Source organism: Trichechus manatus, unplaced genomic scaffold (assembly GCF_000243295.1).
Source record: "Trichechus manatus latirostris isolate Lorelei unplaced genomic scaffold, TriManLat1.0 scaffold00194, whole genome shotgun sequence".
NCBI classification, from domain to species: Eukaryota; Metazoa; Chordata; class Mammalia; order Sirenia; family Trichechidae; genus Trichechus; species Trichechus manatus.
The window spans coordinates 1018137-1042895 of record NW_004444130.1 but is presented as its reverse complement, the minus strand read 5'-3'; the positions used below and the strand labels follow the sequence as shown (position 1 = coordinate 1042895).

Genomic DNA, 24759 nt, shown 5'->3' with positions numbered 1-24759 from the left:
CCAACTTCTGCAGTCTGAAATTGATCAAACATGCAATCAGGATGCATTGATAATTACTGGAGATTGGAATGGGAAAGTTGGAAACAAGAAGGATTGGTAGTTGGAAAATATGACTTTGGTGATAGAAACGACACCAGAGGTTGCATGATAGAATTTTACAAGACCAATGACTTCTTCATTGCAAATACCTTTTTTCAACAACATAAATGATGACTATACACATGAACCTTGCCGGATGGACTACACAGAAATCAAATCGACTACATCTGTGGAAAGAGATGCTGGAAAATCTCAATATCATCAGTCAGAACAAGGCCAGGGGCCTACTGTGGAACAGACCATCAACTGCTCATATGCAAGTTCAGGTTGAAGGTGAAGAAAATTAAAACAAGTCCCTGAGAGCCAAAGTACAACCTTGAGTATATCCCACCTGAATTTAGAGACCATCTCAAGAACAGATTTGATGGGTTGAACACTAAGACGAGTTGTGGAATGACATCAAGGACGTCATACATAAAGAAAGCAAGAGATCATCAAAAAGACAGGAAAGAAAGAAAGGACCAATATGGATGTCAGAAGAGACTCTGCAACTTGCTGTAGAACATCAGGTAGCTAAAGCCAAAGGAAGGGATGATGAAGTAAAAGAGCTGAACAGAAGATTTCAAAGGGCACCTCGAGAACACAAAGTAAAGTATTATAATGACATGTGCAAAGACCTGGAGATAGGAAACCAAAAGGGAAGAACACGTTTGGCATTTCTCAAGCTAAAAGAACTGTAGAAAAAATCCAAGCCTTGACTTGAAGGCTTCTGTGGGGAAAATATTGAATGACACAAGAAGCATCAAAAGAAGATGGAAGGAATACAGAGTCACTGTACCAAAAAGAATTGGTCAACGTTCAACCATTTCAGGATGTAGTATATGATCAAGAACTGATGGTGCTTGAAGGAAGAAGTCCAAGCTGCACTGAAGACATTGACGGAATACAAATTGAGATGCTTCAACAAACGGATGCAGCGTTGGAAGTGCTCACTCATCTATGCCAAGAAATTTTGAAAACAGCTACCTGGCCAACTGACTGGAAGAGATCCATATTTATGCCTATTCCCAAGAAAGTGATCCAACCAAATGTGGAAATCATTGAACAATACCATTAATAACACACACAAGGAAAATTTTACTGAAGATCACTCAAAAGCAGCTGCAGCAGTATATCAACAGGGAACTGCCAGAAATTCAAGCTGGATTCAGAAGAGGATGTGGAACCAGGGATATCATTGCTGATGTCAAATGGATCCTGGCTGAGGGCAGAGAATACCAGAAAGTTGTTTACCCGTGTTTTACTGACAAAGCAAAGGCATTTGACTGTGTGCATCGTAACAAATTATGGATAACTTTGTGAAGAATGGGAATTTCAGAACACTTAATTGTGCTCATGAGGAATCTGTACGTACATCAAGAGTCAGTCATTTGAACAGAACAAGGGGATACTGTGTGGTTTAAAGTCAGGAAAGGTGTGCATCAGGGTTGTATCCTTTTACCATACCTATTCAATCTGTATGCTGAGCAAACAATCCAAGAAGCTGGACTATATGAAGAAGACCATGGCATCAGGATTGGAGGAAGACTCATTAACAACCTGCGATATGCAGATGATAAACCTTGCTTACTGAAAGTGAAGAGAACTTAAAGCAATTACTGATGAAGATCAAGGACTACAGCCTTCAGTATGGATTACACCTCAACATAAAGAAAACAAAAATCCTCACAACTGGACCAATAAGCAACATCGTGGTAAATGGAGAAAAGATTGAAGTTGTCAAGGATTTCATTTTCCTTGGATCCACAATCAACACCATGGAAGTAGCAGTCAAGAAATCAAAGGACACATTGTACCGGGCAAATCTGCTGCAAAGACCTCTTTAAAGTGTTAAAAAGCAAAGATGTCACCTTGAAGACTAAGGTGCGCCTGACCCAAGCCATGGTATTTTTAATCGCCTCATATGCATGGGAAAGCTAGACAATGAATAAGGAAGACTGAAGAAGAATTGATGCCTTTGAATTATGGTGTTGGTGAAGAATATTAATATACAATGGACTACCAAAAGAACAAACAAATCTGTCTTGGAAGAAGCACAACCAGAATGCTCCTTAGAAGCAAGAATCGTGAGACTACGTCTCACGTACTTTGGACATGTTATCAGGAGGGATCAGTCCCTGGAGAAGGACGTCAAGCTTGGTAAAGTAGAGAGCCAGCAAAAAAGAGGAAGACCTTCAACAAGATGGACTGACACATTGGCTTCAACAATTGGCTCAAGCATAACAACGATCGTGAGGATTGCGCAGGACTGGGCAGTGTTTTGTTCTGTTGTACGTAGTGTAGCTATGAGTTGGAACTGACTTGATGGCACGTAACAACAACAATATTTGACATTTGGCATTGTTGATCACTTGCACCTTCGTACTTAGACGGTTGTCCTTCCTTAATATCCCTCAAATCCACTTTCTTTCCATCCCAATGTCCAGGCCTTGGCTGGGGCCTGCTCTCCCTCCAGAATATTCTGGAATGTTATTTCTATAACACATTTGACTTAGGTACTTCCCTGATTAAAAGTCATCTTTGGGCAGGGTCCTCAAGGCCTGTAGTTATGAACCTAGCATGCACTCCAATATGCAAATGTTTATTTATTAATTATATTCATGTACCAATGCACTAATATTATTGTTTATATTATAAAACAGACACACAAAAATAAATTCCCAAAAAGAGAATATTTACAAATCAAACAGAAGTTCTAATATTTTCTCTCTATATCCCAGTGGGGATTGTGTGTGCTTGCTTGGGAGAAAACAGACCCACTATATAAGTCCGAGCGCATATGCCTGGCTTTCAAAGTCTTTATCATCTGTCCTCTATTTACCTCTTTGGTCTGTTTTCCCTCCACCTGCTCCTAGTGCTTTGGTCAAACGGTCAAATTTGAGCTTGAAGGTCCCTAAACATACCTGTAGGTTTGTGCTTTGCATTTGCTGCTCTCTGTTTGGAATGTTTTCCCTTGCCTTGGTTCCTCAAGCCCCAGGTTCCTCTGTCTTACTCATACCTAAAAGTCATCCTCAAGCACCCACTCCTCTGGGAACGCGTTATTGGTTACTTCTGCCTCCGTAATCCATTCACACCCCATCCGTACGTCTTTTTCTCCTCAGTATTATACAATGTTATCTGTCTCTCTCATTAGGTTGTGAGCTGAGGGCAAAGCCTATCATCCATTTTTGAGTCCACAATGCCTGACAAACAATAACAATGACAATAATAATAACAAATAATTTTATAGTATTAATCTCTGTCAGAAGGAGCCCTGGTAGCATAGTAGTTAAGCACTTGGCTGCTAACTGAAAGGTCGGTGGTTCAAATCCACCAGCCACTCCACAGGAGAAAGATGTGGAAGTCAGCTTCTGTAAAGTTTACACCCTTGGAGACCCTCTGAGGAAGTTCTATTATGTCCTAGAGGGTCACTATGATTCAAAGTGATATCAACTCACCAGCAACGGGTTAATATCTGTCAGGCATTGCTGCAGGTGTTTTACTAATCCTGCGAGGAAGGTACAATTATTATCTCCATTTTGTGGAAGAGGACTCTCAGGCACATGGAGGTCGAGCAACTTCCCAAGGCCCCATATGCATTATGTGAAGTTCAGGAAATGTTGAACTAAACTGAACTGCGTGCTATCTACTACACCTGTGCTGAGAGAGCTATAGTCACCCAGGCTGAGATGGGCAAGAAAGTGCTCAGACTGAGGAAAAAGGTCCGTATGATTTCGGTGAGGGTCCTGGTGCCTCTTGGCAGCAAGGCGAGCTCATCCCAGCCTGAGCCTGTGCTGCCCCCTGCTGGCCAGCTCTGCCCTGTCTCCAGGCTTCGTTTCTCTTCCAGAGCCCCTGAAGGGAAACTGGGTCAGAAGTGTCTCCTGCCACCTGAGTCTCCTGTCTGAGGACAAGCACTGGATGTTCTGAGGAAGAAAGGGGGCCAGAAGATCACACAGGGAATATGTAAGGGTTTCCCTTTGATCTACACACCCAAGGACTGTCTCCCTTGTAGGGAATGGCTGAACGAAGCCATTCACAAAACCGAATTGGAAAAGTATCTTAGTTTCCTAGTGCTGCCATAACAAAATACCACCAAGTGGGTGCTTTAAAGAACAGAAATTTATTTTCTCACAGTTCTGGAGGCTAGAAGTCTGAATTCAGGCTATTGGCAGGGCTATGCTCTCTCTCTGTCTACTCTAAGGGGAGATCCTTCCTTGCCTCTTTCAGCTTCTGTAGCCCCAAGGGTTTCTTGGAGTTCCTTGTCTTGCAGATAGATTCTCACATGCTGTCTTCCCGTGTGTTGTGACTCTGACTCTGTCTGCTCTCCTCTTTTATAAAAAACCAGTCACATAGGATTAGGACCCACACTATTCTGGTATTACTTGATAATATCTTTAAAGAAAGACCCTATTTCCCCAAACAGGGTCACAGTCACAGGGATTAGGACTTCAACATATCTTTTTGGAGGACACAATTCCATCCATAACAGAAGGTAAAACCTCTACCCCTAAATGCCGTAGAATGCACACACACACACAAAATAATAGAAATGTTCATTTTTTTTTTTAGGTAAATATTTGGATTATTCTTACATTAGGCTCTCCTTTGGGATGGAAAATTGAAAACTAACATATTAACAGGCTGGTTCTCAAATAGTAGGTGGGTGTTACAGTGGATGGCTACGTTCCGTGAAAGCAAACCCAAGGTGCTAAATTGAGTCACCTGAGGTGGCTAGAGTTCGCTTTCCTAGGCACTTTGCAGAGTCGGCGAGGGGATTTTTAGGGTATACTGGGCACGGCAGACAGTCGTCGTCCCTCCCTTGGGTTTAGAGTAGCAAACCCCCCCACCCCGCTCCCCCTCACCACCACCCCCCCCGCAACCCCGCAGGCTGGAAGCGTCTCTCAATTCCGCAGGGCCCCGGGCGGTGCACCGCTGCGCCCCCTGCTGGCATGTGCGCTCGCCCCTCCCGGCCTGGAACGGAGGCAGCGCGTGTGCGCGTGCGCGCAGGTGAGTTTCCCTCCCCGCCCCGCCCCTGGGCTTGGCCACCTGCCCGGGAAACTTGTGGTTGGCTGTTGCCCTCGGGTCTCTCCCGGGTGGGGACTGGGAACCTGGCTATGGAAGAGCCTTCGGGGGCTCGCGAATCCAGGGCCCGACCAAGAGAGCGGGACCCGAACCGGCACCCCCGTCCGAACCGAGACCACCGCCCCGAGCGACAGCGGGACAGACCCGGGGACCGGCGCCGGGAGAAAGACGGGGACGGGCAGCGGGACGCGGACCGCCGAGGGGACTGGGACAGGGGGAGGGACCGAGACCCACGGCAGGAGAGACATAGGGTCGAGGGCCATCACCGAGATGAACAAAGAGCTTGGGAAAAGTCCCGCCAAAGCCGGAAGAGAGGCGGACCCCTGAGGTCAACCTGGGACGCAGCCCCGCCCCCCTGGCCCGAGCCTTGGGAAACCCCGGAGCCGCCACCAAAGAGGAAGGAGGGCCTGGGGCGTCAAGGACCAGACAGGTGAGGCGGGGCTGCTGGGGGAGTGGAGGCCTTGCAACCTCTGGACAGAGGAAGCCTGGGTCAAAGGCCAGACTGCCCTGGAAGTCGGTTTAAAGGAAAACAGTACCATTCCTCCCTTTTGCACTCCTAGAGGTGACCTGAGAGAGAAGGAGGACCTTACGGTGCCCCCACTTCTTGACTCGAACCCGATTAACAAAGAGCAATGTTTCTTAGCAGTGGCAGCGTCGGGGGATCAGGTAAAGAGGAAGAGAGGTCTTCAGAACAGGAAAAGGAAGGAGTGGGAAGGAGATTAGGTAGGTGGGGTTAACCTGTGGCTCCTCCCTGCCCTCTACCCCCACGTGCTCACAGGACTGCCCCTTGGGCACCAGATCCTTGTCCCGTGTTCCAAAATCAACTTTCCCCGACTTTCAAAGGGCTATTTCTTGGTGGCAAAGCCTGATAAAATCATCCTGATGAAGGGCTAGTAGTTTAATGTGTTACCCATCCCAGAGTATATGTATTTTAAAAAGACAACTAGGAGAAGCCACACTTTTAACCATAGAACTAAATCTACCTAAAACTCCCTGCTGAAGGGCAGAGATCCCCTTGGCCAGTGAAGTCTTTCTGGGCAGCCTCATTTAAATCCAATGATTGTTTGAGACCCCACCCTCCTGAATGAACAAATTTTGCCATCCCTGCTTGTAGAATACAGAGAGTTCCCATAAGCTTTTGTGAGGTGAAAGCATTATGATGTTCTGGAAGACTGTGAGCTAGGAAAGGATCTAGGGATGGATGCGAGGAAGAGAGATGTAGTCCCCCACCCACCACCACCTCTTAGGGAGTTGGTCATCTTTCCATCTAGCATTCCGTCTAATGCCACAAATATTATTAAATGCTCATATTATCGGGCACTGCAGACTGTGAACAGATGGGATATTGCCCTTGCCTGCTCAGAGTTTACGGTTCAACAAGGAGATGGACAGGTACTGGGGTGATTACTGATTTCTGCTTTTTTGACACCTGTTGTCTTCTTTAAGGAGGAGTCAGGCTCCTCTCTGCTGTGGGACTTGTACAGTTCTGCCAGTCTCTCTCCCTGTTGGGTGCATGCAGCCGGAAAGCTGCTATCCTGAGTTTATGTTACATTATCTAAAACCAACTAGAATGACAAAGGGTGTGCCCAGATACAGTCATAGGCACTATTGTTTCCCAACTAAAGCCACTTTGCATTGTAACTGTGTGACTTCTGGGAGAATCCAGAGCTACATTTTTAGGTTTTCATGGTGCCCTCGTGGTGCACTGGTTAAGAGTTCAGCTGCTAACCAAAAAGGTCGGCAGTTCAAATCCACCAGTCACTCCTTGGAAACCCTATGGGGCAGTTCTACTCGTCCTATAGGGTTGCTATGAGTCAAAATTGACTTGATGGCAACGGGTTTTTTATAAACTGGATACCCAGTCCCTAAACTCCCCCCCACCCCCATTCCTCAAAAGCTAGTGGAGGGAATGCTTTTGCTCACAGGCAGTTGTGTTTTGAACCAAAGGGCAATTTATTTCTGTCCTTCCTCCATTTAATGGATGGGCTAGCTATTGGGGAGCTTCAGAGACCTACTCTCAGGTATTCAGAGTGTGGTATAGGAGACTGACAGATAAATGGGCCAGTTGCAGTACCGTGTGAAACATGCCACTGCAGGGCTCCTGATTTTCCAGACCAAGGAGCCAGGAAAGTTTCCCAGAGGAGATCACCTCAAGGCTGAGTTCTGGAGAAGGAGTAAGAAGGGGTGAGGCTAGGGGAGGAAGATGAAAGATCTTCCAGAGGAATAGCTTCTGCAATGACCCAGAGGCTTGGGAGAGCAGGTCGTTTCGGAGAGGGCTGGGGCAGTTCACTATGGTGGGTCTTTGAGTGCAAAGATGTGAGTGCAAAGAATGGAGCAAGGGCCTCCTGTGTTGTGCTAAAAGCTTGGATTTTAATCCTAGTGCATGAGGGTTTAAGGACTTCAAACCCAAGAGAGACAGGAAGGGATCTATGTTTTAGAAAGCTCCCTGGAGCTCAGTGAGTAGAATGCAGCCCCCCTCCCCACCCTCCTCCCCCTCAGTGAATCTTGGACGAGACCCAGGATATGCCAGATAAAGGGGGAAAAGAAGGAACAGAAAGGACCAGGGCCGGCAGGGGAAGAGGGAGAGATCATATGAAGATGTCATATCATCAGTTGTCAGTTTATCACCCATATGCCTAGAGAATTATTGCTGATTCAGGTCTTTCCAAAGTAATAAGGGAAGAGTATGCCCTCTTGGGCATCAGAGTCTTGTGAATGCAAACGAATTTTGAAGGGGCCTAGTCTTGTTGAACTGAGAACTCAAACTGACAAAGAAGGTGGCTCACAGCCACCTGGTTAGATAGCTTCTACAGGCTGACCAACCATCATCATGGGCAGTCTTCGGTTTCCTGGATTACGGGATATGTCACCTGGTTAGTTTGCAGCATTTGAGCAAGTGCTAACTAATGTTCTGGGCCACTAAACCAGAGACTTCTCCGGCATATGAAATACTGTGTCGAGTTTTGTTTCTGTTCTGCACATTCTTTGATGTTTGGGCCCAGCCTGAGGAGCCAAGAGTTTTAATACTAAACAAGCCATTGAATTTGAGGTTCCCTAATGGCATGTAGGAGCCCTGGTGGTACAGTGGTTAAGAGCTCAGGCTACTAACCCAAAGGTCAGCAGTTCGAATCCACCAGCCACTCCTTGGAAACCCTACGGGGCAGTTCTGCTCTATCCTACAGGGTCACTATGAATCAGAATCAACTCGACGGCAACGGGTTTGGTTTTTTTGAATGGCATGTAGGAGCCCTGGCAGTGCAGTGGTTAAGAGGTCAGCTGCTAACCAAAATGTTGGCAGTTGAAATCTACCAGCCACTCCTTGGAAACCCCATGGGGCGGTTCTACTCTATCCTATACGATTGCTATGAGTCAGAATCGACTCAACAGCAATGGGTTTGCTTAATGGCATGTAAGGAGCCCTGATGGTGCAGTGGTGAACCACTGGGCTGGTAACCAAAAGGTCAGCAGTTTGAACCCACCACCTGTTCCGCAGGAGAAAGTTGTGACAGTCTGCTTCTGTAAAGATTTACAGCCTTGGAAACCCTATAGGGTAATTCTACTTGTCTTACAGTGTTGCTATGAGTTGGAATAGACCTGACTGCGGTGGGTTTTGGGTTTGATGGCAAATAAAGGAGCCTTGGTGGTGAGGTGGTTAAGCACTTGTCTCCTAACTGAAAGGTTGGCAGTTTGAACCCACCAGCCGCTCTGCAGAGAAAGATGTGGCAATCTGCTTCTGCAAAGATTATAGCCTTAGAAACCCTGTACCCGTTGTCGCCAAGCGATATAATCTTCACGGAAACAAACTGCCACGTCTTTCTCCCCGGAGCAGCTGATGGGTTCGAACTGCTGACTGTTCAGTTGGCAGCCGAGCGCTTAACCACTGCACCACCAGGGCTCCTTTGGAGACCCTATGGGGCAGTTCTACTCTGTCCTGTAGAGTCCCTGTGAGTCATTATCGACTTGACGGCAGTGGGTTTGGTTTTTTGGTAATGGCATGTAGGGAGTCCCTGGGTGGCACAAATGGTTAAGCGCTGGAATACTAATTGAAAGATTGGCAGTTCAGACTCACCCAGAGGTGCTTCAGAAGTAAGGCCTGGTGATCTGATTCTGAAAAGTCACAGCCTTAAAAACCCTATGGAGCAGTTCTACTCTGCATGTGTGGGGTCGCCATGAGTGACAATAAACTGACAGCAACTAACAACAATGGCACATATGTTTTTTGGTTATAGTGAACTTGCTTCTGGGAGATACGTGCTCTCCAACCCCAGGCCTGGACAAGAGGAAGTGGAATATTGCCAGTCAGAGGCTGAGGGACTCCTGGAATGTCACAAATGCAGATACCTGTGCACTGCAAGAGGTGAGCCATTTTGCAGGTGATTCGACCCCTTTACCTTCACTTTGGTCCTGGAAGGGGTGATCTTAGCTGGTGAAACAAAAATTCAAGCAGACTTCCCTTTTTGGTTCCTAGTATTTTAATTTCCATACTTGTGGGAGGTTTTTGTTTTCTTAAAAAAAAAGATAAGAATGTCTGAAAAGTGCTGCTAGATTTCCCATGCTTCTCCTCAAACATGCCCGGGGCCTGGTGAGGTAACTTTCAGGCTCCAGGTCGATCTGCTGTGGTTTGCAGGTAGAACTCCAGGTAGAACTGGCTGTGAGCTGCCAGCTTTTGGAGGGGGGCCTCGGCAAGGTGGAGTTGGATTGCAAGTCAAGCCACATGATCAAGGTCAGACAGTCCCCTTGGAGATCTGATCCCAAACACTAGATCGGTGTCTTTTAAACCTTTTTGACTGAGACTCAAGTAAGAAATATAATTTACATGAAGACCAAGAACACATACACAGGCACTGAAATAAAAATATGAAACAATACTTAGTCTATGACATACCAAGTGCTCTGATGTTTTCTGTTATTTTCTGTTATATTAAAAACAAACACAAAACAAAAACCACACTTATAATGATCCATAGTTTGAAAAACACTCATTAGGTAATATAGTAAAACCTGTGAAAGCCGGAACCTGTTTCAGAGAAGGAAGACTCAAATATTTTTCACTAATAGACAGTGATAGAAAAGTGGTAAGACTGCACCCTGTCAAAGGCAGAAAACCCACAAGACCTGGAAAAACAAAGCAGTATCATAAAGTTCTGGCTTTCACAGTATCATGTATCAGCTCCAAACGTGGCTTCCCAAGGCTCCCATCCTAGCACCTGGCCCTGGCCTTGCCAGCAATGAGGAAAATCTGGTTTGTCAGAGTGAGCCCTTATGGCTCACATGATTTGGTGAGACACTTTCTAAGCTGTGCATGACTAAGGGGGAATGCATCCCAGCCTCAGGGAGAGAAATCATAGAGCTCATACCTGAAAATGTATTTTAGGATGACTACACTGATGTATGAGATTATAGGATTACAAGGGACTTTCATTAAAGGGCTCCGGGCAACCCAGGTACAAGGATCCTCCCTCTAGTTTACATGTGTTGGCACCACCTCATTGCCTTTAGTTCTCTCAACAACTCCTGAGGCTCAAAGAGGTACAGTAAGTTACTCAAAGTCACACAGCTGGTAAATGAAAGAGCTGGAATTGAAAGTGAATCTGACTCTAAGGCCTGAAATGGCTTACTTGCCTGTCCTTTCTCCTTTTCTTGATGAAATAAATAACAGAAATAAGTCATAGACTGGTTAGCAGTTTTCTCCATAGAGAGATTGTTTTCCCCGTGATTGATTTACCAAGAGTAGAGAGCAGGGTTTGAGGCTTCTGACCAAACACACCTTGATTTAGCTTTGATTACTTCTGGCTATTTGGCTTTGAGCCTGGAGGTTGGGTTTCTGAGTCTAGATGGTGAGAGGATGGTTCAGCTGTGGAAACTGACAAATGAGAGCTTATAAAGAACTCTGGATCCACAGAAACACAATACTGCGTTGTTTCGAAAGAAACAGTCATTAAAGACCAGGAACTTGTTTCAAGCAGGAAATAAATGCCTAGATAAAGGTCACCAGAAGATTCTGAGCCTATCATCGAGTAGATCTTTTGTGACTTCCTTTCCTTATCAGTGAAATCATCTTCTCCTCCAGCAGACTTGTAAAAGTGGGAGTTTTTATAAGCGTTTACAAACTTGTAAAAGTGGGAAGCTTTTACAAGCTTCCTAAGGAAGCCTGAAGTTTGGGTCTGTGATTCACTCTTAGTAAGCTCGGTGAAACACTGAGATGACCAGTCAAAAGAGAGTGTCCCAAATTCACTTTAGGGGCATGACCACTTAGATGGTAAAACCTTTAGGGGCTGAATATAAAGATCAGACAAAAGGCTAGTGCAGATGTCACGATGCATGTAAAAGGTCACCAGGGAATTCTGTGTGTATGTAGCTTGTGCTCATCTGTTATTTGGACAGCAGGTGAGGAGTTACAAGTTCCCTGGTAAGAAGGCACATTTCCAGGCTCCCCTCCCTATCTCCCCCACTTTGCATTTGGAGCAGCTTCTTTTCCCTTTTGCCCTTTCCCTCTCCCCTTTAGATGCTTAGTGCCCAGAGGGGATGACGTGCATTCAGCTTCCAGCCTTAACTTAAAAAGTTTAATTTATTTTTCTCCCAAGAAAGTTGTAATCTCTGTAGTGAGTAGTGTCTGCCTCTCACTCACAGCCTTGAGATTTAGATTTTGAGAGTGTTTTAAGTTTGAATTTCAGAGGGACAGTTTCCTGATTTGGAACTTTAGCTTTGGAGGAGTTGAGACTACAGTCCATCAGAGTCAGGCGGGGAAAACAGCCGGCTTCCCACTGCCCAGAGTCCCTGGGTGGTGGCGAATGGTTAAGCACTGAGCTGCTAACTGAAAGGTTGGAGGTTCAAGTCCACCAAGAGCTGCCTCTGAAAAAAGGCCTGGTGATCTACTTCCAAAAAATTAGCCACTGAAAACTCTATGGAGCATAGTTCTACTCTGGACACACATGGGGTCACCATGAGTTGGAAAAGATTCAATGACAACTGGTTTTCCCACTGCCAAGAGCACTTGTAATCACGCTGGAAAGGTTCAGTGTGGAAAGTTGTGAATTTTTTTCCCCCAAACCTACATTCTCAATCCTCCTTTTTAAAATACTTATTTAATACCCTAAGTCAGAACTTATCTGGACTGAGCTTACTTCAAGACCTCAAAACACAATTGACTTTAAGAGTGTTAACACATTAACAGATCTGAATGATTGCGCCAGAGTCACAACAAAGGGAGCAAGGAATGATCTAAAATGAACTACTGGTTCTTAGGAGAGGGAGGGGTGATGACCCAGAGAGCCAGATTCCTTCAAGGGGCAAGGAGGGGCTATCTGTGTACATAAAAGACCTGGAGAGCCTCTGGCCCTTTTTTAAAAAAACTGATACTTTATTGAAAAAAAAAAAGATACATTTCCCCCAGCCTGTGATTCTTTTCCGTTTCTACTAAAGTTAAAACAGGAATAAGGTGTGGGCCCTAATCCTACCCACACTGATGATAAACTCTCCCATAGAGCAAAACGTTCAGAGAATGACTCTCCTTTACAGTGCAATTATTTAAACTGATTGTGGTATTTTATACATCTTTTAAGGAGTCTTGGTGCCACAACGGTTAAGCACTCGGCTACTGTTTGAGGTTGGTGGTTTGAACCCACCCAGATGCTCTTCGGGAGAAAGACCTGGTGCTCTGCTCCCATAAAGATTACCACCTAGAAAACCCTATGGGACAGTTCTACTCTGTCACATGGGGTCACTATGAGTCAAAATCGACTTCATGGCACCTAACAACAACATACAACATACATCTTTTAAAATTATGAAGTAGATTTATATTTACTGTATAGAAAAGTGTTTACAATATACTGTTAAGTGAAAAAGTTATGTAGTAGTAGGTACAGTAGGACTTTGTTCTTACCTAAAAGCAAATAAACAACAAAAATTGTGACTATAGGGAGTGAAAAGTCCAGAAAAAAATATATATAATGTTCATAGTGATTATTTTTTATCAGTTGGCTTATAGACAATTTTTACATTATATGTTTGTTTTATCTACTTTTTTTTTTTTTTACAATAAGTATGTGTAGCTTTTATAATCAAAGAAAACAATAAAGCTATTTACATTTTGGGGGAAAATTGTAGAGTGTAAAGGTAATACTTGAGAGTGAATAATTTCCATTAGAGATATGTAAACCAGCTTCAGAAATAGACCAACTGGAACCAGGCACAAAATCTGGTTCTCTGAACGCCAGAGAGATGCCGACAGCCATGCCTCACCAGAGAAGAAGTCAGCTAACACATCAGAACCATTCCAGCATGTACGATTTCCAGTTCAAAAGCACTCAGTTTTACATTATGCTGAGCAAAAGAAACCAGACTTAACGGAGTATGTATGATTGCATTTATATGAAATCACAGAAAAAGCGAAATTAATGTATAACAAAAGAAAGCAGAGCAGTGGTTGCCTGAGGAGGAAGGGTAGGGGATTGATTGCAAAGATGTACTAGGGAAGTTTCTGGGTTAATGAAAATGTTCTGTATCTTGATTATGGTTACACAGTATACACATTTGTCAAAACTCATCAAACTGTATATTTAATGTGGGTGCATTTTATTGAGTATAAGTTATATCTTAATAAAATTGATTTTAAGAAAAGCACCCAGCTTTAGTGGAAGACCTGGAGCCCTTTCCTTGTCCAACAGAAAGAAGCCAAGGGCCCTGAAAGAATCCAGGTCTGGGAAAATATTATAGCCCAAGAGATGTGCCCTTTAGGGGAAACTAAAGAAAACAAAGTTATTTACTGAGTTAAAATCTAAGAACAATAAAACAAATATGTTTCTTTTCTTTTTTAATTTGCCATTTTAACATTCTTCACATGTCCAATTTAGTGGCGTTAATTGTCATCATCATGTTGTGCAACCATCACCATTATCTGTTTCCAAACTTTTCCATCACCCTTAACAGAAGCTCAGTGTCTTCTAAGCAATGAGTCCCTGTTTCCCCCTCCCTCCTTCCCACCCCTGATAACCACTAATAACCTTAGGCCTGTATATACTTGCCTGTTCTAGATATTTCATATAAGTAGAAGCATATAATATTTATCATTTTGTGACTGACTTATTTCACTTAGCATGATGTCCTCAAGGTTCATCCATGTTGTAGCATGTATCAGGACTTCATTTCTCTTTATAAACCTGTTGCTGTTGAGTCAATTCCGACTCAAAGCAACCCGATAGGACAGAGTAGAACTGCCCCATGCAGTTTCCAAGGAGCACCTAGTGGATTTGAACAGCCGACCTTAACCACTATCGCTCTTAACCACTACGCCACCAGGGTTTCCTATTTATGGCTGAGTAATATTCAGTTGCATCCACTGTCTGTCAGTTTTTGTCATACTGTGGGGGCTTGTGTGTTGCTGGAAACTATGCCACTGGTATTCAAATACCAGCAGAGTTACCCATGGTGGACAGGTTTCAGCTGAACTTCCAGACTAAGAGTAGGAAGAAAGACCTGGCGGTCTACTTCTGAAAAAAATTAGTGAAAACCTTATGAATAGCAGCAGAACATTGTCTGATATAGTGCCAGAAGATGAGCCCCTCAGGTTGGAAGGCGCTCAAAAGATGACTGGGGAAGAGTAGTCTCCCCACAGCAGAGTCCACCTTAATGATGTGGATGGAGTCAAGCTTTTGAGACCTTCATTTGCTGATGTGGTACAACTCAAAATGAGAAGAAACAGCTGCAAACATCCATTAATAATAGGAACATGGAATGTAGGAAGTATGAATCTAGGAAAATTGGAAATCATCAAAAATGAAATGGAACGAATTAAACATCAATATCCTAGGCATTAGTGAGCTGAAATGGACTGGTATTGGCCATTCTGAATCAGACAACCATATGGTCTACTCTCCTGGGAATGACAAATTGAATAAGAATGGTGTTGCATTCATCGTCAAAAAGAACATCTCAAGATCTAGCCTGAAGTACAACGCTGTCAGTGATAGCATAATATCCATACGCCTACAAGGAAGAGCAGTTAATAATGACAAATTTACACACCAACCACTAAGGCCAAAGATGAAGAAATTGAAGATTTTTATCAATTTCTGTAGTCTGAAATTGACTGAAGATGCAATCAGGATGCATTGATAATTACTGGTGATTGGAATGCGAAAGTTGGAAACAAAGAATAAGGATTGGTAGCTGGAAATATGGCCTTGGTGATAGAAATGATGCTGGAGATCAAATGATAGAATTTTGCAAGACCAATGACGTCTTCATTGCAATTACTTTTTTTCACCGACATAAACGGCGACTGTACACATGGACCTCACTGGATGGACTACACAGGGATCAAATCAACCACATCTGTGGAAAGAGATGATGGAAAAGCTCAATATCATCAGTCAGAACAAGGGCAGGGGCCAATGTGGAACAGACCATCAATTGCTAATATGCAAGCTCAAGTTGAAGCTGAAGAAAATTAGAACAAGCCCACCAGAGCCAAAGTTCGACCTTTAGTATATCCCACCTGAATTTATAGACCATCTCAAGAATAGATTTGATGCACTGAACAGTAATGACCAAAGACCAGACGAGTTGTGGAATGACATCAAGGACATCATACATGAGGAAAGCAAGAGGTTATTAAAAAGACAGGAAAGCAAAAAAACACCAAAATAGATGTCAGAAGAGACTCCGAAAGTTGCTCTTGAACGTAGAGTAGCTAAAGCAAACAGAGTAAATGATGAAGTAAAAGAGCTGAACAGAAGATTTGAAAGGGTGGCTTGAGAAGACAAAGTGAAGTATTATAATGTGCAAAGACCTGGAGTTAGAAAACCAAAAGGGAAAAACGTGCTCGGCATTTCTCAAGCTGAAAGAACTGAAGAAAATATTCAAGCTTCAAGTTGCAATTGTGAAGGCTTCTATGGGCAAAATACTGAACGACGCAGGAAGCGTCAAAAGAAGATGGAAGGAATTCACAGAGTGACTGTACCAAAAAGAATTGGTCGACGTTCAGTCATTTCAGGAGGTAGCATATGATCAAGAGCCAATGGTACTGAAAGAAGAAGTCCAAGCTGCACTGAAGGCATTGGTGAAAAACAAGGCTCCAGGAATTGATGGAATACCAATTGAGATGTTTCAACAAATGGATGCAGCGCTGGAAGTGCTCACTTGTCTTTGTCAAGAAATTTGGAAGACAGCTACCTGGCCAACCAACTGGAAGAGATCCATATTTATGCCTATTCCAACAGAATGTGGAAATTATCAAACAATATCACTAATATCACACACGAGTAGAATTTTGCTTAAGATCATTCAAAAGTGGTTGCAATAGTACATCGACAGGGAACTGCCAGAAATTCAAACCAGATTCAGAAGAGGAGGTGGAATGACGGATACCATTGCTGATGTCAGATGGATCCTGGCTGAAAGCAGAGACTACCAGAAAGATGTTTACCTGTGTTTCATTGACTATGTAAAAGCATTCAACTGTGTAGATCAGAACAAATTATGGATAACATTGCAAAAAATGGGAATTCCAGAACACTTAATTGTGCTTATGAGGAATCTGTACATAGATCAAGAGGCAGTTGTTTGAACAGAACAAGGGGATACTTTGTGGTTTAAAGTCAGAAAAGGTGTGCATCAGGGTTGTATCCTTTCACCACACTTATTCAGTCTGTATGCTGAGCAAACAATCCGAGAAGCTGGACTATATGAAGAAGAACATGGCATCAGGATTGGAGGAAGACTCATTAACAACCTGCGATATGCAGATGACACAATCTTGCTTGTGAAAGTAAAGAGGACTTGAAGCACTTACTGATGAAGATCAAAGGCTACAGCCTCCAGAATGGATTACACCTCAAAATAAAGACAACAAAAATCCTCACAACTGGACCAAAAGCAACATCGTGATAAACGGAAAAAAGATTGAAGTTGTCAAGGATTTCATTTTACTTGGATCTACAATCAACACTCATGGAAGCAGCAGTCAAGAAATCAAACGACTCATTGCATTGGGCAAATCTGCGGCAAAAGACCTCTTTAATGTGTTAAAAAGCAAAGATGTCACTTTAAGGACTAAGGTGCCCCTGACCCAAGCCATGGTGTTTTTGGTCGCCTCATATGCATGTGAAAGCTGGGCAATGAATAAGGAAGACTGAAGAAAAATTGGCACCTTTGAATTATGGTTTTGGCGAAGAATATTGAATATACCATGGACTTCCAGAAGAACAAACAAATCTGCCTTGGAAAAAGTACATCCAGAATGCTCTTTAGAAGCGAGGATGGTGAGACTTCATCTCATATACTTCGGACATGCTATCAGGAGGGATCAGTCCCTGGAGAAGGACGTCATGCTCGGTAAAGTAGAAGGTCAGTGAAAAAGAGGAAGACCCTCAGTGAGATAGGTTGACACAGTGGCTCCAACAATGAGCTCAAGCAAGTGTAACAATGATCATGAGGACAGCACAGGACCGGTCAGTGTTTTGTTCTATTGTACACAGGGTCGCTATGAGTCGGCACCAACTCAACGCACCTAACAACAATGTTCCATTGTATGGATATACCACATTTTGTTTATCAATTCATCTGTTGAGGGACATTTAGGTTGTTCCCATCTTTTAGCTACTGTGAATAGTGCTGCAATGAATATTGGTATATGTGTATCTGTTCGTGTTCTGCTTTCAATATGTTTAATTTTAAGTGTTATGGGTTTAATTAACTTAATTTTTCATGTTTCAAATACATGTGAACTGCAGTTACCTTTTTGATGTATAATGTCCACATTTTTTTCAAGTGTCATTATATTTTTTAGACTCTATATTATGATTTTTTTTCAAACTTGGAGAAGTCACCTCTTTCAAATTGAAGATAGCCACAAAACATATATAAAGAGGAGATAACTTTTTTTTTTTTTTTTGTGGGGGCTGAGGGACAAGGGGCATGTTCTTACCCTTCTACATAGGAAGCCTTTCTTTCTACTAACTGACTGGCTTGATTTCTTCCACCATTTTCTTGCACTTCTCCTAGGGCAGGCTGGTTTGCTCTTTTGAGAGTCCCTCTTTTCAGTCCAGAGTATCTCTAACACCATCTGGAGACTATAGTTCCCAGCTACCATCAAATGCCAATTAGGCACCCAGGCTTTCCAAGGGGACAAAATGCAGAGATGGTGGTCTGAGCTAATGGGGGGAAGGTGAGCCTCAAGTTGGAAGAGTCTCCAAGTGCTAAGTAAAAAAATTTAAAAAACAGACCAGTTGCTGTTGATTCCAACTCATGGCAATCCCGTGTGTGTCAGAGTAGAACTGCACTCCATAGAATTTTCAGTGGCTGATTTTTCAGAAGTAATTCGCCAGGTCTTTCTTCCAAGATGCCTCTGGGTGGATTTGAACCTCTAACCTTTTGGTTAGTAGCTGAACTTAACCTTTTGCACCACCCAGGGACTAAATAGCATCTCCCAAAGTGGTAATACACCCTTTTTTTGCAGCCTGCTGCCAAATGCTGGAGATTCTCCTGAACTTGCTGATCCTGGCCTGCAGCTCTGTATCTTACAATTCCACGGGGGGCTACACAGGCATCACCAGCCTGGGGGGCATTTACCACTACCAGTTCGGAGGGGCTTACAGTGGTTTCGATGGTGCTGACGGGGAGAAAGCCCAGCAGCTGGACGTCCAGTTCTACCAGCTGAAGCTGCCCACAGTCACTGCGGCAATGGCCTACAGTGGAGCTCTCATGGCCTTCTGCTGCCTCCTCATCGCCATGGGTGCCCTGCGGGTCCCGTGGCATTGCCCACTGTGTCTGGTGATTGAAGGCTTGCTGGATGTGCTTATTGCTGTGGCATACATCCCGGCCTTGTATTTCCATTTTCACTACCTCTCCGCTGCCTACGACTCTCCTGTGTGTAAACAGAGGGAAGCGCTGTACCAAAGCAAGGGGTACAGTGGCTTCAGCTGCAGTTTCCATGGGGGAGATATAGGAGCTGGCATCTTTGCTGCCCTGGCCATTGTGGTCTTTGCCCTCGGTGCCGTTGTGGCCATAAGGGGTTACCGAAAAGTCAGGAAGCTGAAAGAAAAGCCAGCAGAAATGTTTGAGTTTTAAGCTTTTTAAAATGTCCTGCCAACGGAAGTGATGGAAGTGACTCTGAGCTACCCTCTTTTATGAGTATTTAGTCATGGAACTTGTCAACATTTGAAAACTAACAAGCCAACTTTGGTATAGTGGGCGTAGCTCCTGGTTGCACAGAGTGGCATTGTCTGGTTTCTGGAGTCCTCGGTGACTGAATAACCACAGTTGCAAAGCCTGGAGCCCAAGACCTGTAGGGCAAAGGCATGTGCTACAGCAAAGGGCACTTCTTGATTAAACAAAGGGAAATAACTAAGTGAATGTGAAGAACCTTATCTTCAACGTTTATGAAAAGCCCCACATAGACATGAGACGATTTTGGCCTTAACTTTTCTAAACACAGCTGTCTTAAGCAGATTAGCCCAGAATTTTTTCCAGACTGCACTCTCCATTTCTTCCACTTCCTTAAAGCTCTGGTGGAGGGGAAGAGGGTTTCTAGGGAGACTACTCTAAAAATTCAGTTGGAGTTAGGCGTGGACCTACGAAGGAGGAATCAAATTAATTCACTGGGTTGCAAAGAAGCTGTTCTACAAGCCCCTTACAATTGCTTTGAAAGCTCAGTAAGTGTTTTGTACCTCTTGTAAATGTACCATTGTATGAAGAATTAAACCTGGCATCTGGTATTCAGGATCCATCCAAAAGAAAAGAATTGCAAATCTTTCCCAACAGAACAGTCTGTAACTTTTGGCCAGACAATATCATGGGTTCTTATTGCACATTGAATTATGACTTATGGAATATTAAAATATATTCTTGGTAAAAATAAATGTGTGCTTTCTATGACTCCAATAAAAATCCAAAGAGAAATATTAATTTGGAGGTGATAGTTCTCTTTACAATATGTTTATATTATTATTCCTTTAAATACAACTTACCACATTTAAAAGGTGAGTTCCATTTGGGTTTAGAAAAGGAAATACATATATGTGCTTGCATATGATAAGAAAATTTCTCAAAGAATACATGTTGTTGTTGGGTGCCATGGAGTCGATTTCAACTCATAGCGACCCTACAGGACAGAGGAGAACCGCCCCATACGGTTTTCTAGGCTGTAATCTTTATGGGAGTAGATTGCCAGGTCTTTCTCCTGTGGAGCTGCTGGGTGGGTTTGAACTACCAACCTACCAGTTAGCAGCCAAATGCTTAACCACTGTGCCACTAGGGCTCCTTAAAGAATATATAAGAAAGTATTAATAGTATTTGCTTCTGAAGAGAATGGATTTTTATTTTTCATTTTATGCACGGCTTGACTGCACATGTATTATTTTTATTTTAGAAATTAAAAAATTTAATTTGATCTCCTCAGTTTTTCTCAGGACCACATTTACAATGCAAAGGCAGAAGTAGATGTATAATCATGTGGAGTATTAAATGACCAGCCACAAAAGCAGTCTCACAGGAAAGAAGCTATTGGCAACACAAATCCCATTTTTATTTCACTCCACTTTCCTCTACAGAGCCCTCTGCTGTCTTTTTGAAGACTTGTCCCATCCTTCATAAAAATAAACTCTGATAATCAGTTGTCATCGAGTTGAGACTGACTTGTGGTGACCTCATGTGTCAAAATAGAACTGTGCTCCACAGAGTTTTCAATGGCTGATTGTTCAGAAGTAGATCACCAGGCCTTTTTTCCAAGGCTAGCTCTGATAGTTGCCCTTTTTCTTTCCTCCTGATGGGTGATTCTTTCTGCACTAACAGCATGCTTGGAAATACTTGGGCCTGTTTGATATTGATAGCTAAGCCAGGCTAGGCCTTGGCAGGTACCTGTGATAATATTCAGTGGCCAAATTGTCTTCAACATACCAATATCATCTGACCTGGCAGAAGACCATTATTCTCACAAGTGTTGGAGTCAGTGGAGTGGTTGACAAGATCTAGATTTATTCCATTTCATCCTAGCAGTTATATGTTGCACAGATTGTGACTCCGCTATCTTGACAGAATCAGTCCCAGAAGGACAACGTTCAGGTTTTCTATATCTGGTAGTACTACAGTATTCCTGTTTACCTTCAGGGGGTGAGATTAACTTGCTACCACTATACATCAATTAGAATGGTGTTTGGGTCAGTCCACTTACTCTGCTGGAGGGAGAGAATGGCCTGTAGCGCATAGTGCCTGGGTGGAGAGTGGGATGTTTTGGTCTGATGGTATTTTCAGTTTTAAATTAGAGGAATGTAGTTTCTGAACTCTCAGAGCCCTTGACTGCTGTGTCCCATGGACCTCGTAGGAATTTGTGTGGGCTCAGCAGGAGATAGGATCAGCAAGCCCAGTAGCTGTTGCCGAAGTTCCAGTCTTTAACTGCCCAGTTTATAAACATTGTGGGGCTCAGTATGACCCTCTAGTGTGTTAGAGGCTTTTCCTACTTTCTGGGAATCCATCCTTTTTTTCATAAATGGGTCCCATTTCTTCTTAAATCTCTTACTAATCCCCTTCCATTTTATAAATGTTACTGAGTAGTACACCATCCATTTGTATAACATTTTATGATTTTCAAAGCATTTTCATGTACTTTCTTTCATTCAAGACTCACCACAGCCCTGTGGGATAAGACAGGCAGGCGTTACTTTCATTTATCAGACGAAATGTCTAAGACTTAGAAAAACTGAATGACTTGGCCAAGGTCACATGGCAGTAAAGAGCAAACAAAGACTTGACCTTGATATTCAATAATCATGCTTTTGTCTTAGTTCTCATCTCCGAACCCTGAGAGAATGACAGACTTTCTCCCAGAAGTACACCTAAGAAGAGTCTGGGTCTTCTGTCAGTAACAAATGAAAGCTGACCTTGGGCAAGGACACATTAAGCCTGTTCACCTGTTGGCTCCCGCTGTCTCATGGCAAATTCCTTAAACTTGTAAGAAACTCTCAAGTGAGCAGCCCCAGTCCTCATCAGTAGGATTCTGGTTGAATAAATGGGTTCATCCACACAATAGAGTTGGAGGCTGCATAACAAATAATGTGGATACTCTCTAGGAACTGATCTGGAAACACCTCTAGGATATATTAAGTGGAAAAAGCAAGATGCAGAACAGTGTATATGATATGCTTCCTTTTGGGAAAAAAGCAGGGAAAGGGGGAGATAAAAGGCAGATTTGAGTGTGCTTTTATTTGCTTAAAAAAAAACCCTGTTAAGTTATACTAGAAACCAGGGGTGGATTACCCAATAAGCATATTCCTTAAACTTGTAAGAAACTCTCAGTTGATTAGCCCCAGTCCGCATCAGTAGGATTCTGGTTCAATCAGTGGGTGTATCAGATGTGAGAAACAGGTTAAATCGTGCACTACAAATTAGTAAATAAGCACAAGTAAGCATGTGCATACCTTGCTTACTGGTTAATCTGCCCCTGCTAGAAACTAATAAAAAGCTGTCGGGGGTAGAGAGAAGGGTGGATGGCGGCAGGAGTGAAATTTCTCATTTTATACCTTTTTATGTCATTTTGATTTTTTAAAAGCTTTTTATTTTGAAGTAGATTCACAGAAGTTGCAAAAATAGTACAGAGAGTTCCTGTGTATTACCCAGTTTCCCCAGTGGTAACTGGTACATACTGTATAATACAATATCAAAACCAGGAAATTGACACAGGTACAATCCACAGAGTTGATTCAGATTTTACCAGTTTTATATGCACTCATTTGTGTGTGCTTGTGCATGTGTGTCTAGTTCTGTGCAGTTTTAGTATGTGTAGATTCCTGTAACCACTTCCACAACCTAATACAGAACTGTTCCATCACCACAAGACTCCATCACGCTATCCCTTTATAGTCACTCACACCCATTCCCTTCCCCCTTCCAGCAGTTGCTAACCCCTGGCAACCACTGATCTGTTCTCCATCTCTATTATTTTGTCATTTCAAGATTGCTATAATAAGTAGAATCATATAGTATGTAACCTTTTGAGACTTTTTTCACTCAGCGTAATTCCCTTGAGTTATATTAATATTTCATTCCTTTTTATTGCCGTGTAGTATTCCATGATATGGATGTACTACCATTTGTTGAATCACTCACCCATTGAAGGACATTTGGGTTGTTTCCAATATTTGGCTGTTATAAAGTTGCTGTGAACATTCATGTACATGGTTTTGTGTGGACGTTTTCATTTCTTTAGGGTAAACGCCTAAGTGTGTAGTTGCTGGGTCGCATGGTAAGTGTATGTTTAGTTTTTTAAGAAACTGCCAAACAACTTTCCAGAGTGGTACTTTGATTTTTCAAACGTGAATATTTAAAAGGGGGGAGGGGGCCAACTAAGGATGTTAAAATTGAATTGGATCATGACCTTAAAATCAAGTCACCAGTGGTATTTCTGTAGTTTGACCTGGAGAGTTTTCCTGGGTGAGTACTGTCAGTGTTAAATCCTGAATCTCTCTCCTCCTAGGTGTGGTACAGATAGTGGAGGTGATATTGAATGGGATGGTTCTCATGTGTATCGTGGCCTCCTACTTTGTCCTTGCTGGATTCAGTGCCAGCTTCACCAGCGGCAGTGGATTTGGGAACAGCTATCACTCACCATTTGAGGGCACTGAGCTGGAGCAGGTTCGGCAGCTGGACCAGCAGTACGCGGTCCTCCGGGCACCCCTGATATATGGTGGCGTGGCTGTTTCTTTGGGGCTGGGTGTCCTCACCATGGGTGTTTTACTCCAAGGAGCCAAGAGCCTAAAAAAACTGTCTGGGAAGTGGCTTCTCATGGAGGCTGCCTTCAGCCTCCTAGCGGCAGTGGGCTACTGCATAGGCATTGGCATTTATCTCCATGTAGCTCTACAGATTAATTCCACAGACACCTGCAAAGCAAGAGAGAGGCTCTATGCCCGCAGGGGTCTCACCTGGATGAACTGCCAGCTAGCAGGCACTGATGGGGCAGCAGCCACCTTTGCTTGTCTTCTTGTGATTATGTACGGTGCCAGCATGGTGCTGGCCCTACGGAGCTACCGAGAACAGAAGCACTACAAAGACAGCCAAGAAGAGCACAGAAATTACAGTGATCCACCAGAATACCTGTGGTCTGGAATACTTTGAGATCTTCTGGAACCTAAATGTCAATGCCTCATTGTTTCTCTCAAAAAATCTGGTCCTTTAAAATTGCATATTAGATAAATTTTTTTTTATTTTTGCTTACTTGATTTCATGAATGCTCCTTTTGGTACCAGAACAAAGCTAAATGATTGTCTCATTTTTCTACTGTAAAAGGAGATCAATAAATCCTTGTTAGCTAACTGATGAGAGCTTGAAAACTATCTCCAACAAAGGGCAACATCAGAAGTTTGGGTATACCCTTATGGTATTACTACTCTCTTACCAAATGGTAACGGAACAATGGTAGTTCCTAACTCCCCAGAGAAATTCTGAAAGATGAGAACTACACATCAGAGGGTAGCAGGTCCAGTGTTACAGTAGAAGTATCTTACCTATCACAACCATTTAAAGTCATCAAAAGAAACATGCCATATCTCCCCTCATATTTGGCCCCAGGGGGAGGATCTTAAAAGCAGTTGTGTGATTTGAGTTCTA

General features: G+C 43.2%; 1 protein-coding gene across 2 annotated transcripts; it reads left to right on the top strand.

Moving 5' to 3' along the window:
- Window positions 1-5192: 5192 nt before the first annotated feature.
- MARVELD3 (MARVEL domain containing 3) lies at window positions 5193-24267 on the top strand. 2 transcript variants are annotated; one of them, XM_004387786.2, is made up of 3 exons: window positions 5193-5590; window positions 9390-9517; window positions 23630-24267. In XM_004387786.2, the coding sequence occupies exons 1-3, from the start codon at window positions 5193-5195 to the stop codon at window positions 24265-24267; spliced, it is 1164 nt and encodes a 387-aa protein (XP_004387843.1). The 2 variants fall into 2 exon arrangements, with proteins under 2 accessions (XP_004387843.1, XP_004387842.1); XM_004387785.1 differs by lacking the exon at window positions 23630-24267 and adding an exon at window positions 18620-19230.
- The last annotated feature ends 492 nt before the right edge of the window (window positions 24268-24759 follow it).